This window comes from Monopterus albus, unplaced genomic scaffold (genome assembly GCF_001952655.1).
Source record: "Monopterus albus unplaced genomic scaffold, M_albus_1.0 scaffold51.1, whole genome shotgun sequence".
In the NCBI taxonomy this organism is placed as follows: domain Eukaryota; kingdom Metazoa; phylum Chordata; class Actinopteri; order Synbranchiformes; family Synbranchidae; genus Monopterus; species Monopterus albus.
The window spans coordinates 3,345,907-3,358,654 of NW_018127931.1; the positions used below are offsets into that span (position 1 = coordinate 3,345,907).

Here is a 12,748-nt window from a genome sequence, read left to right on the forward strand (position 1 = left end):
TATATTTTTTGGCTCCAGAGTGAGGACATTTTCGGAAAGTGTGGCCATTTTGGCCAGTCCTCACTTTGTGAAACACCTTTTTGAAGGTTAAAATGTGGTTTTAGGATTCACGTTAGAATTAGATGTAGGGTTATGGTTAGGCATTTAGTTTTTATTTTGTATAGGCTTCGCCCTCTAACAGCTGTCACTATTGGGTTTATCCCTCACGTATGCACAGTCCTGAAGAGAGTTCTTTTGCACCCTGTGCACTGCACTGGACTGTCTCCACTCAGGTCTGCTGTGGTGGCATAAATGCCAATGTGACCTGAGTTCGGCTCTGTCTTTTTCTTCAGCAGTTTGAAAGAGCAATTCCTGCATAAACCATGTCTAAAGAGCAAAGTTCCTTCAACGCCGGACTGCAGCATCGCACCGGACTGTCAGGAGATTGCTCTTTATGTACTTGTAAGTGTCCGTTTGTCTCTGCTGATTCACACACACTCACTGTCTCCCACCACTGCCTTCGGGGGGGCTTGTGCATGTGCAGGCCTCTGCAGGGAGAGCCCTGAGCTCGGCAACAAGGGAGAAGATGGATGCAGAGAGAAGCGCCACAATGCTGAATGCCGCAGCTGCCTGGGAAGCGCACAGGTGGATAAGGTCCGAGAGGTGGGTGGTGACCTGGTCCCATGAAATGGAAGGAGTAGGCTGTCTCCTGCCGAAGAACACCACCTCGGGGAGCAAGATGGAGGAAATGCTTGGCTCCAGCGACTGGACAGCGGGGAAACAGAGGTCTGTGGTGCCCTGCACCCTAGTGAGAGGCTCAAAGCGAGTGACCGAAGCCCATAAGCTTCCAGGCCACTGGACCATCTCTGACAGGAATGGGCGGATGGCGGGAAACTTGGGCCAGAAAGGGGTGCCTTTGCCTTACTGCTCCGTCTAGTAGAAATCACCCATCATGTCAGATGGGGGAAGAGGATAAGGATAATCACCTTTATTGGCCATGTTACACACAAGGAATTTGTTTCCGGTACAGAACTGATGGCAGCCATCTACGGCGCCAACTAAAAGTTTTCGAGCAACTGAGAGGAGAGACTAGCGCGTTTCAGCTTCCTGAAGAAGAAAAGCCTTTGCTGGGCTTTCTGTACCAGGTAGGATGTGTTCAGAGACCAGGTCGGGTCGGATGTGATGTGGATGCCCAGGAACTTGATGTTATCTACTTGCTCCACCACCTCCCCGTGTATGAGAAGAGGATCATATTTTGTCTTCCTGGACCTCCTATAATAGGATATAAGGATAATCACCTTTATTGGCCAAGCATGTTACACACAAGGAATTTGTTTCCGTTATAGAACCGATAGCAGCCATCTGCGGTGCCACCTCAACCGATGGCTCTAACCATCGGGGGCAACGGGTTCAGTGTCTTACCCAAGGACACTTCGACACATGGACTGCAGGCACCAAGATTCGAACCTTCACCCTCCTGGTTGGGAGATGACTGCTCTACCCACTGCATCATTGTCACCTGCCTCCGGCAGGAGAGGAGTCCCCTTGCGATATGCTGCCTTTTTTAATGATGACAGGCACATATTGGAGCAGAGCTCCAAAGGCTGGAGGCGGGAGCGTGCTACTGCACCAGAGGGGGCTCATCTCCGCTGGCATGCATGTTGACTGATGGGTCAATGGAAGAGCCAGGGGAGCCAGCGATGGAGGGAAACAAGCCAACGAACTTGGGCCCTTCTGCGCTGACCACACCGAGGAACTCCAGGGGACCATCCGCCAAGAGGTCGTCACTGCAGTTGTCCAGCTGCCTTCATCGTCAGGGTCACACTCTCTGATGGCTGCAAACGCCTCAGCCCAGCGCTGCTTCTCTGCAGCGGGCAAGCAAGCATCGAAGGGGCAAGTGGCCTGGGGCCTCACAGGGATGTGGGCTGCTGGGCGTGATGAAGCCCTATCGCAGCCTGAGCAAATAGTGATGGCAGTGCGGCGCTGCAGTCCGGCGTTGAAGGAACTTTGCTCTTTAGACTTGGTTTATCTAGGAATTGCTCTTTCAAATGGCTGAAGAAAAAGACAAGAGCCAAACTCAGGTCACATTGGCATTTATGCCACCACAGCAGACCTGAGTGGAGACAGCCCAGTGCATCGCACAGGGTGCAAAAGAACTCTCTTCAGGACTGTGCATACGTGAGGGATAAACCCAATAGTGACAGCTGTTAGAGGGCGAAGCCTATACAAAATAGGAACTAAATGTCTAACCATAACCCTAAATCTAACCTGCTACTGTATGTAACCATCATTATGATGGTTAGTGCATTCCCTAGCTCCTTAACCTATGTCTTTGAGTGTCTTTACAAAGATATAAGTACACAGTGAGTGTGAGTGTGTGTGAGTGTGTGTGTGTGTGTGTGGGGGGGGGGGCATACCTCCCAGAGACGACTAGTGTCCCATCGTCTAGTAAATAATCTATTACATTCTGAGGCAGTGGGAGAATGACACTGGAAAATAAGAAATAAAATTAATACTATAGACAAATAATATATAGAGAAGTTGCTGTAAGTTCAATGTTCTGGTGGAACTAATGGGCTTCGGCCAACTTAAGTTGTTGTTAAATTTAAAAAAGCGTCTATCAGAGGCTGTGCGGTGTATGTGGGCATGTAAGGTCGCATAAAGGGCAGTCAACCCAAAGAGACAGAGACAGAAAAAATCAGTTCAATGAAGCAGGTCTGAATACAATTTAAACGTTATTCAGTAATACACACGATAAAAATGGGCAAAATGTAAACAAGCTGACATCTACTGGTCTGGTAGCTAACGTTATCTGTTGGCTAACTGGAGTGTGCCTTACAGCAGCAACAACAAACATACTTCCTACACTTTCTGTACAAATGGCAGTTATTTACCTTTTTATCGTATGTATCCTGAATATCGGATACCAAACCGAAAACTGACAGTTGACAACTTGCTCCTTCTTCATGCTGCATTAATATCCTATAACGGAAACGTGTCCATCAGTAAATATCGTCCGAACCCCAGGGAATTCGCCAAGGCTTTCGGTAGCGCTTTCATTTATTGCCTTGAAATTTTGAGGCAATATTGCTACATATTTATGCTGTCGTGAGTGAATGTTTCAATGTATTTAAAATTCACAGGTAAGCAATACGAACAATTGACTTTATTGCGCGAATGATGTAATAATTGTGTGTTGTCAGATGGGCACTTTTCTTAGGTGCACATGTGTAGGCGAGGCCAAGTAAAAACTGACGTAGATCGTTTATTGAACGAGTTCTTACTCAATCCTGTAAAAACTACAAGCGTACCGTCATTCACAATAGGTTACAAAAATAAATAATTTTGAATGGAAAAACGTTAGAGCCCAAGTCCAACACTTAGGAGTAGGTAGAGCTAATTGATTAGGATTACGGTAATAGCACATGACTGGTTAGGTTGCAGGACAAGTGCACAATAAGGTTAGGGTAACACATATCTCGTCCTCCGGTGACGTTTGTGGTACTCTGAAGTGGTGTAAGAGTGACTCGTCTTCACTATTTTAACATCTGTTCCGCTGCTCACGCTACACAGTTGGAAGTTCACGTGAGTTTAGTTTTTACATTTTCGTGATTGTTTAGAGTTTTAAATTATCTCCAAACCTCTGGTGCATTGTAAAACATAAAGCATATTCCCAACGTGACATTAGCAAAGAAATAAACAAACATGTTAGGGGTAGGTTGTTAAACTCTGTTGTTGAAGCTAATTGTGCATCTCATGAGCACAAACGTCTTGTCTCGTCAACATTAAAAAGGTGGTTTTGTTTTAAGTCTCACGCATCGTGAATAGCATTCTGTTTCGGCTTAAAGTTTTCTGACCTGACTTTTCATATTTTTTTCAATTCTCCAGGTATTGAAAATGAGCAACTCGGAGCCTAAACTAATTACTGCACCGCATGTAGTGAAAGAAGAGGTACGTGTGTTTTAAATGTTTCCTTGACAAAACTCTATATCCGCTGGAATAACTATAGGATACTATGTTCACCAGTGCAAATTAATACACTTTAACACATCAAACCTCAAGAAAGTCTTTATAAGGTGTGTTTTTGCATGATTTTTGTACTAATCTGTACCTGTAAATATACATTGTACATATAGATCTGTTGAATCAAGACTGTATATACATATACAGTGTGTGTGTGTGTGTGTGTGTGTGTGTGTATTTATAAAATGCCCCATTCGCCCCGCACATATATACTTTTATATATATATATATATATATATATATATATATATAGCGTGACACAAAAAGAATAGCAATTCTCACATGTTTACCCTTATTTTTACCTTTGCACATAATGCCTCATTTTCACACATATTGTACATTTGTTTTTATTGTTGCACACAGTGTTCAGTCCTGCACATATTGGCATTGTACAGAGGTACCTCACTCGCCCCACTTTTTTGGAGCGCTCTTTCCTTCCTTCAAGCTCAGGTCCTCTACCAGAGGCCCGGGAGCTTGAGGGTCCTGCACAGTATCTTAGCTGTTCCTAGGACTGCACTGTTCTGGACATAGATCTCAGATGTTCCTGGGATCTGTTGGAGCCGCTCTCCCAGTTTGGGGGTCACAGCCCCCAATGTTCCTATTACCACGGGGACCACTTGTGCCTTCACCTTCCACATCTTTTCTAACTCTTCTGTCAGCCCTTGGTATTTCTCGAGCATCTCATGTTCCTTCTTCCCGATGTTGCTATCGCTTGGGATTGCTACATCTATCATTACGGCCTTCTTCTTCTGTTTGTCCACCACTACTATGTCCGGTTGGTTGGTCATTACCAGTTTGGCAGTTTGTATCTTGAAGTCCCACAGGATCTTAGCTTGGTCATTCTCAACCACCTTTGGAGGTGTATCCCATTTTGACTTTGGGACTTCCAGCCTGTACTTGGCACAGATGTTTCTGTACATCATGCCAGCCACTTGGTTATGGCGTTCCATGTACGCCCTGCCTGCTAGCATCTTGCACCTCGCTGTTATGTGCTGGATTGTCTCTTGGGCATCTTTGCACAGCCTGCACCTGGGGTCCTGCCTAGTATGGTAGACCGCTGCCTCTAATGATCTTGTGCTTAGAGCCTGTTCCTGTGCTGCCAGGATTAGTTCCTCTGTGCTGTCTTTCAGTCCACCTTTGTCCAGCCACTGGTAAGATTTTTTGATATCAGCCACTTCTACTATTTGACGGTGGTACATACCATGCAGGGGTTTGTCCTTCCATGAGGGTTCCTGCTCTTCCTTCCCTTGTTCTTCTGGTTTCTGCTGCCTGAGGTATTCACTAAGCATGTCATCATTTGGGGCCATCTGCCTGATGTATTCATGGATCATTGTTATATCTGGCTCTGACGTTCACTAATCCTGAGCCTCCATCCTTCCACTTAGTGTACAGTCTGAGGATGCTGCATTTGGGGTGAAACCCGCCATGCATTGTAAGGAGCCTCCTTGACTTGATGTCACTGGCCTCTAACTCCTCCTTTGCCAGCTTATTATGACAATGGTGTACCTAATGACCAGCAGGGCATAGGTGTTAATTGCCCGGACTTTGTTCTTTCCATTCAACTGACTTCTCAGAACTTGCCTTGCTCTCTGCAGGTACCTGGTAGTTGCTGCTTTCCTTGCGGCCTCTTCATGGTTCCCATTTGCCTGTGGGATCCAAAAGTATTTGTAGCTGCCCTCAACATCTGCTATGTTCCCTTCTGGTAGTACAATCCCCTCAGTTCTGACTACCTTCCCTCTCTTTGTTACCATTTGACCACACTTATCCAGTCCGAATGACATTCGGATGTCCTGGCTGTAGATCCTAGTGGTGTGGATCAGTGAGCCGATGTCTCGTGCACTCCTGGCATACAGCTTGATGTCATCCATGTAGAGGAGGTGGCTGATGGTTGCTCCATTCCGTAGTCAGTATCTGTAACCACTATTGGTGATGATCTGGCTGAGGGGGTTCAGCCCTATGCAGAATAGCAGCGGGGACAGAGCATCTGCTTGGTAGATACTGCACTTGATGCTGACTTGTGCAGTTGGCTTGAAGTTGCCCTCTAGGGTTGTTTTCCACATTCCCATTGAGTTCTTGATGAAGGCTCTTAGAGTCCTGTTGATGTACAGTTCCAAGCATTCCAGGATCCATGTGTACGGCAATGAGTCATAGGCTTTCTTGTAGTCAATCCAGGCAGTGCACAGGTTGGTATGCCTGGTCTTGCAGTCTCGAGTGACTACTTTATCAACCAGTAGCTGGAGTTTTGCTCCGCTGGTGTTACTACCTTGGCCTTCAGTTAACCACTCAGGGTGAGTTCCATCCATTAGTAGTTGATTCATTTGTCCCGCCAAGGCGCTCATAGAGCAAAGTTAGCTTCTTTAACCAGTAGGTGTGGATCATGTCAGGGCCTGGTGCTGTCCAGCTCTTCATACTTGAGACCCTTTCTTGAATGTCTGCCATTGTGATGATTACTGGGTCTTGTTCAGGGAGGTTGCTGTGGTCTGCTCTTAGGTCCACCAGCCACTGGGCATTGTTGTTATGTGATGCCTCCTTCTCCCATATGCTCTTCCAGAATTGTTCAGTCTCCAGCCTTGGTGGGTAATACAAAATTGTGAAAAGATAATGTTGATAAGTTTTTCTCATTGCATTCCCTTGGAAATTTCACTGTCCATCAGTCAGCCCTTTGAGGTACAGATTGTTATAAATGTGAAATATACAAAATATCATCACTGTCATCTTTTACATTAAGTTACCAACATACATTTTATACTCATATTTGATACAAAAGTTTACAACAGAATATAAATGACCATAATTATAAAGTGTGTTACAACCAGTTTTCTAAACATTTTTTACCAAATGTAATTCACATTAATTGTCTCAGTGAGTAAAATGTTAAATCTCCATGGCAGCAAAGTCACTTTTCAAAACAAAACACAGTTCTTTTGCTGAGCTGTTTATCTGTAAAATATTGTGATTATAACATGTTGCATTTGGTAGGTTTCAAGTCACCTTAGCTTAATGTGGCCATTCTGCTCCTTGTGTTTCAGCTCATGGCAGCAGGGACATGGGTGAAGCTGGAGAAAACAACGTATGTGGACCCTGCTGGAAACACCAGGTGTTGTTTCTGTCTTTCACCAACATGGCTAAAAAGAAAGTGGTTTTCCCCTTTTGTACTACTACCAGTTTCTGTTTTCATTCACTAGAACCTGGGAGACTGTGAAAAGGACAACAAGGCAAACCACCACAGAAGTAGATGGTGAGCATTATTTTCAGGTTATTCAGTGTGTAGCAAAATTCATCAGGGCATAACGAACTCTTCCCAAAGGTGTTGGAATTATCGCCTTACTGAAGAGGACACTCCATAAAGACTGTGTAGTGATGGTGAAACAGTTTCGTCCTCCTCTGGGATGCTACACTCTGGAGTTTCCTGCAGGTGTGTTTGCACTCATCATCATGGATGAATAATACAATGATCAGGCCTGGATTTCACTGACAGTGAAGCCAGACATTTTGCTACCTTCTGTTGTTACTACAGCTTCTTTACCCTGTATTTTCAAATTACGGTCTGTAGCTTAGCCCTGGCTGCCACGTTGTGAAGATTATAAGAAGCAAGTAGTTATTTCAAACAGCCAAAGAGCGCTTGGGTGTGGTTTGTGGTCTCAGTTTGTTTTGAGTCTCTGTAGACTCTCTAACCACTGAAAAGGCATTAGGTAGAGTAGCTTTAATGTGTAAAGGGACAGACATGGTTTGTGCATACTCTCATGCATACATGGACACAGATGTGGAATACGCATGTGTTCCTATTCATAATTCAAATTGAGGGCCTGCCTTCTGTCTGCATACACCAATGGTTTCCAAGCACTGTGGTACATGCGCAGTCAGGACCTTTACTGTGTGGACATCTGCACAGAGTCCATGAGGATAAAAGGACAACAAAACAAACTAGGTGAGATTTGTACTTTATTAGAAGTGTTTTCAAACCTCATGGTCTACTTTTACCAGAGAAAAAGCTGTCATGACAATGTAGCTGGTTTTGCATAATGTTATATGAGTCCGGTTTGTTTACCCTTCTCTGTTAAAGTGCAACACACAGCCATTTACCAGATGTTTCTGCGACATGCATCCATCTGAAAGGGGCTAGGAAGCTAACAAAAATGTGTGGGGAAAACATTTAATTGAGGAATTATAAATAAGAGGAAGCGTTAGTAGTGCAAGCTGGCACACATCAAATGCACAGTAACAACATAAACTGTGCTTAACTGACGGGAGAAGCTCAAACCTGTTCGGCAACTATGATATAACCAACTCTAAGAGCATTGTTTCAACAGAAATAAAAGTGTGCTGCCTTTCTCATTATTCCAACAAATCCTTATACTGTAGCAGCCTGACATTATATGTTGACAATTTAAATAGATCACAATTTAAATACTGCATCATATGTAACTGTCTTTTATAGATTTTTAAATGCTCCCAAATATGTTCTTGTCTATCTGTGGCATTTAAATACTCTTGTTCCTGTGGTCAGAATCATCACAGAAATTCATGCCAGTTGATTTTCTAATAGTCTGGGCTTATATATAAGAAAGAATTAAAACAGTCGAATAGAAGAGTCAATTGACAAAATCCTTAGTTGGTTACAGCCCTAGTTAAATCTTCCGTTCCTTTTACCACACATTGACACTGTTGAAATTTCTAATAAGTACAGATCCCCTAACTTGGTTTTTAGACACTTAGTATATTGTTTTCTGTCTCTGCTGTGCTCAGGTTTGATTGACGAGGGGGAAACTGCAGAAGCCGCTGCCCTGAGGGAGCTGAAGGAGGAAACTGGCTACAAGGGGGAAATAGCAGGAGTCACACCAGGTATCATCTTTCGTAGACACCTTGGACAGTTGATTGCATTAGCTGCCCCTCTCAGCTGTATCTTATCTCTGTGTATGTGTTGGAGAGGTTCAGGCATCCCAAACTAATTGTTATCTTGAGGAAATGCACTGTGAGTGATAAATACACATTAATGCAGTGACCTGTCTGGACCCCGGTCTGTCTAACTGCACCACTCAAATCGTCCTGATCAACATCAATGGAGATGAGGTGGAGAATATCCACCCAACACAGCAACTTGGTGAGAAAAACCCATTTACATGCTGATTTATTAATTTGCCTAAACCCACTAGTTCATCAGATGTTCTTGTTCATTCTTTTACTTGAGATGGCAATGAGCCATTTATGACAAGTTTGCAATGTTACAGTTGTAGCATTAACCTGAAATGTCACAAAAAAGTAAGAGAGAAGGAGACAAGAAAGTGTTCTTGCATGAGGCCCACTGTTGTCCAATTGTTGCCAGACTCTTGCCTGCTGTCCTGTATGTTAAAGAGATATTTTCCTGTAATATACAAAAACATATTGGGTAATATTTTCCTGTTTTGCTGTTTTACAGGGGAAGGAGGTGAGTTATGTTCCTTATTTTTTAAAAGTAATTTTACTCTTTGATAATGCAAATCATCACACAAGCCTTTATCCTATCTTTCAGAATTTGTTGAGGTCGTCCTTTTACCTCTTGATGAATTTCAAATGAAAGTAGATGGTGAGAACTGGAAGTGATGTTAATATGAGAGTAATCTGAGCATTCAGGCTATCAAAAAAAAAAACACTAAGATTTTGCTTGTTCATCCACAGATCTTCTGAAGAAAGAAAAAATCTTAGTAGATGCTAAAGTGTACATCTTTGCCATGGGAATGGTTCAGGCTTTCTTTAAACCAAGGGAGCTCCCTGTCCTGAAGCAGTGAAGCAAAATGTTCAAGATGATAATGAGAGGATGAAGTACTTTTTGCTGTTGCACAGGACTGGAAAATTTGTAATAAAAAGGAAATGGAGTGTTTCCAAATTGTATTAAGAATTTTAATAAGAAAATACTTGAACTGTGGTTTTAGAGCAACGTGGCAGTTAGAAAATGCAATTGTTTAAGTCATACTGAACACAAAGCTTTTGAAATGAGTCTTAGAAAGCCTTGGATTTAGTAAGTGAACCTTTCAAGGAGCCCTGTTCACACTACAAGTACTGGACCAATTTTTGTCACTTGTTCTCCATTTTCTCTTCTTAATGTAGAATATATTCTAGGTTTTAGTCTTGAATGCCTTATGTAACTAACAGTCAATTCCAATTTTTTAATGAGATTAGGCATTGTAATATTAGCAATTTGTTGTAATTTATATTTAGTGATTGTAAAACATTCCTTACATGTATTAACATACTGATATACAGTATATTGTATCTGATACCAGATATTTATGTAATGAGTTGTAATCTTTGGTGGCAGTTACTGGGAATCAAAGATTTTGTATAAACATTTAACAGTTCTACAGAGAAATCAGTCAAACAGCGGAAAATCACAAAGCAGTGGGATTTGAGTAAAGAACAGGATGCTTTTTTCCCATTCTCTACTGTTGCTGCCTCCTTCTAGTTTTAATCACACCCAAAGCTGAATCAGGCAAACTCACATCTGGGAGTCATCCTGGGAGCAGGAGGAATCTACTCACTCATATTAGGGAAATATGGAATTTAAAAATGCACCACCTGTACTGGTATTATTGGTATTAGTGGTGTGTCTTTTAAATTCCATGAGTATACATGAGCCATTGCTCACAAAATAATGTAAACAACGTCAGCAATGTGATGACATTTAGTTGTTGTATTAGTTTTAATTATTATTTTTTTACTTGTAACACCACTGTAATGTACAACAAAGGTACTGTATTGATAAAGAATGATTTAATAGGAAATATTCCATGCAGCCTCCAACCTCTTTGGGGTGCAATTAGCTTGATATTTATGCCGTACTTACCCTTTGCAAAATGATTGACCAATGAATAAATGTGATACTGCCCTCACTCTTGTCTGAATAAGTGCTTCTGTCTTAAACTGACTTGTCTGAGCAAACGTTAGAAGTGAAATAGTTTGTGTGTGTGTGCATGAGTTTTCATTTATTCAGACACTGTGTTAATAGTATAAATATAATGTATGTATAAGCTTATGCATGTAGAGGTATATGACATTAGCTCCTATAAATAGCTTTATAAGAAGTAGTGCTCTGATGTGATTTAATTTGTCAAAAGGATATCGGTTATCTCTAATCATGTATAAGCAAAAAAATAAAGATGCATGTAAAAGCAATGTATTTTTTTTTTTATCACAAATTTCAAACTGCTACTTGCTAATCAAAGTTACAGTATTAAAGATTTTTCTTTGGTGATTAATATTTGTTGTACAAGGTTTTTCAAGAGAATATTGATGTGTATTTAAATTATAAAACCAGAGAATTGCATTTCCTGTCGAAAATGTGTGTGGATGCTGACATGCTGAAGGATTGCCCTGAAAATGCCTGAAATCAATTCCTGAAACAGCTGAAGGATAAGAAGAAATGGCTGAAGTTCTCATCTCATCTCATTTTCTATACCGCTTAGTCCCGAACGGGGTCCCAGGAGTGCAGGAGCCAATCCCAGCCGACATAGGGCGAAAGGTCGGGTACACCCAGGGTCCATCGCAGGGTCAACACGCAGACGAACACCCCACACACACACGCATTCACTCCTACATGCAATTAGAGTCACCAATCAACTTAAGCCACATGTATTTGGACAGTGGGAGGAAGCCGGAGTACCCAGAGAGAACCCATGCAAGCATGGGGAGAACATGCAAACTCCGCACAGAAAGGTCACGAACAATCAGGAATGTCCTTAAAAAGATGAACATTTAGATACCAGAATGGTATTTGTAGCTGAAAGTATGCATTAGTTATTAAGTGCCAAAAAATGTTGAAAAAAGCTGAATTTCTTAGAAAGTATAAATGTTGTAAAATAAATTATAAAATGTCAGAGAAAGATGGAGTACTCAGCAATTATGGATAATTCTGTACTGGGAGCATTATTTTACTGTAGATATTGGTCTATTAAAATACACCATCCCTCCATCCATCCATCCATCCATTTTCCTCTGCTTATCCGGGACCGGCTCGCGGGGGCAGCAATCTAAGCAAAGATGCCCAGACTTCCCTCTCTCCAAACACTTCCCCCAGCTCCTCCGGAGGAAGGCCGAGGCGTTCCCAGGCCAGCCGAGAGACATAGTCCCTCCAGCGTGAAAATCTTTACAGTATCAAAACATGCTGCCCATACTGTTAGTGTTAGTAATGGTGTAATATAAGATGATTCTGACCAGGGAGCAATAATTTATAGAGGATATTCATCTATCAGAATATGTTACCCCTAAAATCTTAAAGATGTTAGAGTATCAAAATATGTTTCACATAATGTTACAATATAAGTAGTATTGTAATACTGTATAAGGTAATAATGTAATGAGAGCATTATTTCACAGGGGATATTGATCTATCAAAATACACTACCCCCCAAAATCTTACAAATGTTAGAGTATCAAAACATGCTTCCCATACCCTTACACTTGGTGGTGCAAATTATGGTAACTTTGTCCTTGGCACATTGATAGAGGATATTAATTCTGTCCATGGCACATTATTTGACGGGATATTGGTGTTGTGACTATTCTTATTAAACAACAGAAAGGCTGAGACCCATTTTGTCTGTCTTTCTGGTTCTTTATTAGAAGATTCTGCAGGAGGGTGTAGGATATGGTCCGTCTTACCATGCTAACTCTGAGAGACGAGGCAGTCCAAGTAACTTCAAAACAGTGCTGATTTATTCAAAGGATCACAGGTAAAATTAACATTACACGCTCAGATATCTTGCACCTCCAA

General features: G+C 42.1%; 2 protein-coding genes across 5 annotated transcripts in view; one reads left to right on the forward strand and one right to left on the reverse strand.

The window, feature by feature from the left end:
• The window catches only part of cdc123 (cell division cycle 123 homolog (S. cerevisiae)), a 22,705-nt gene extending 19,551 nt beyond the window's left edge, over window positions 1-3,154 (reverse strand). Inside the window, exons 1-2 of one of the 2 annotated variants that reach the window (XM_020601376.1) lie at window positions 2,874-3,154; window positions 2,397-2,468 (exon numbers count right to left, since the gene is read on the reverse strand). In XM_020601376.1, coding sequence (XP_020457032.1) covers window positions 2,397-2,468; window positions 2,874-2,947 — 146 coding nt within the window. In that variant the 5' untranslated portion in view covers window positions 2,948-3,154. The remainder of the gene's footprint in view (window positions 1-2,396; window positions 2,469-2,873) is intronic. The other variant, XM_020601377.1, reaches the window with a different exon arrangement.
• A 168-nt stretch (window positions 3,155-3,322) lies between these two features.
• On the forward strand, window positions 3,323-10,868 carry nudt5 (nudix (nucleoside diphosphate linked moiety X)-type motif 5). 3 transcript variants are annotated; one of them, XM_020601378.1, is made up of 10 exons: window positions 3,350-3,564; window positions 3,868-3,930; window positions 7,032-7,099; window positions 7,188-7,240; window positions 7,310-7,417; window positions 8,749-8,844; window positions 9,002-9,103; window positions 9,419-9,427; window positions 9,512-9,565; window positions 9,658-10,868. In XM_020601378.1, the coding sequence occupies exons 2-10, from the start codon at window positions 3,877-3,879 to the stop codon at window positions 9,765-9,767; spliced, it is 654 nt and encodes a 217-aa protein (XP_020457034.1). In that variant the 5' UTR covers window positions 3,350-3,564; window positions 3,868-3,876; the 3' UTR covers window positions 9,768-10,868. The 3 variants fall into 3 exon arrangements, with proteins under 3 accessions (XP_020457036.1, XP_020457034.1, XP_020457035.1); XM_020601379.1 differs by lacking the exon at window positions 3,350-3,564 and adding an exon at window positions 3,603-3,772; XM_020601380.1 differs by lacking the exon at window positions 7,310-7,417 and having other exon boundaries at window positions 3,323-3,564.
• The last annotated feature ends 1,880 nt before the right edge of the window (window positions 10,869-12,748 follow it).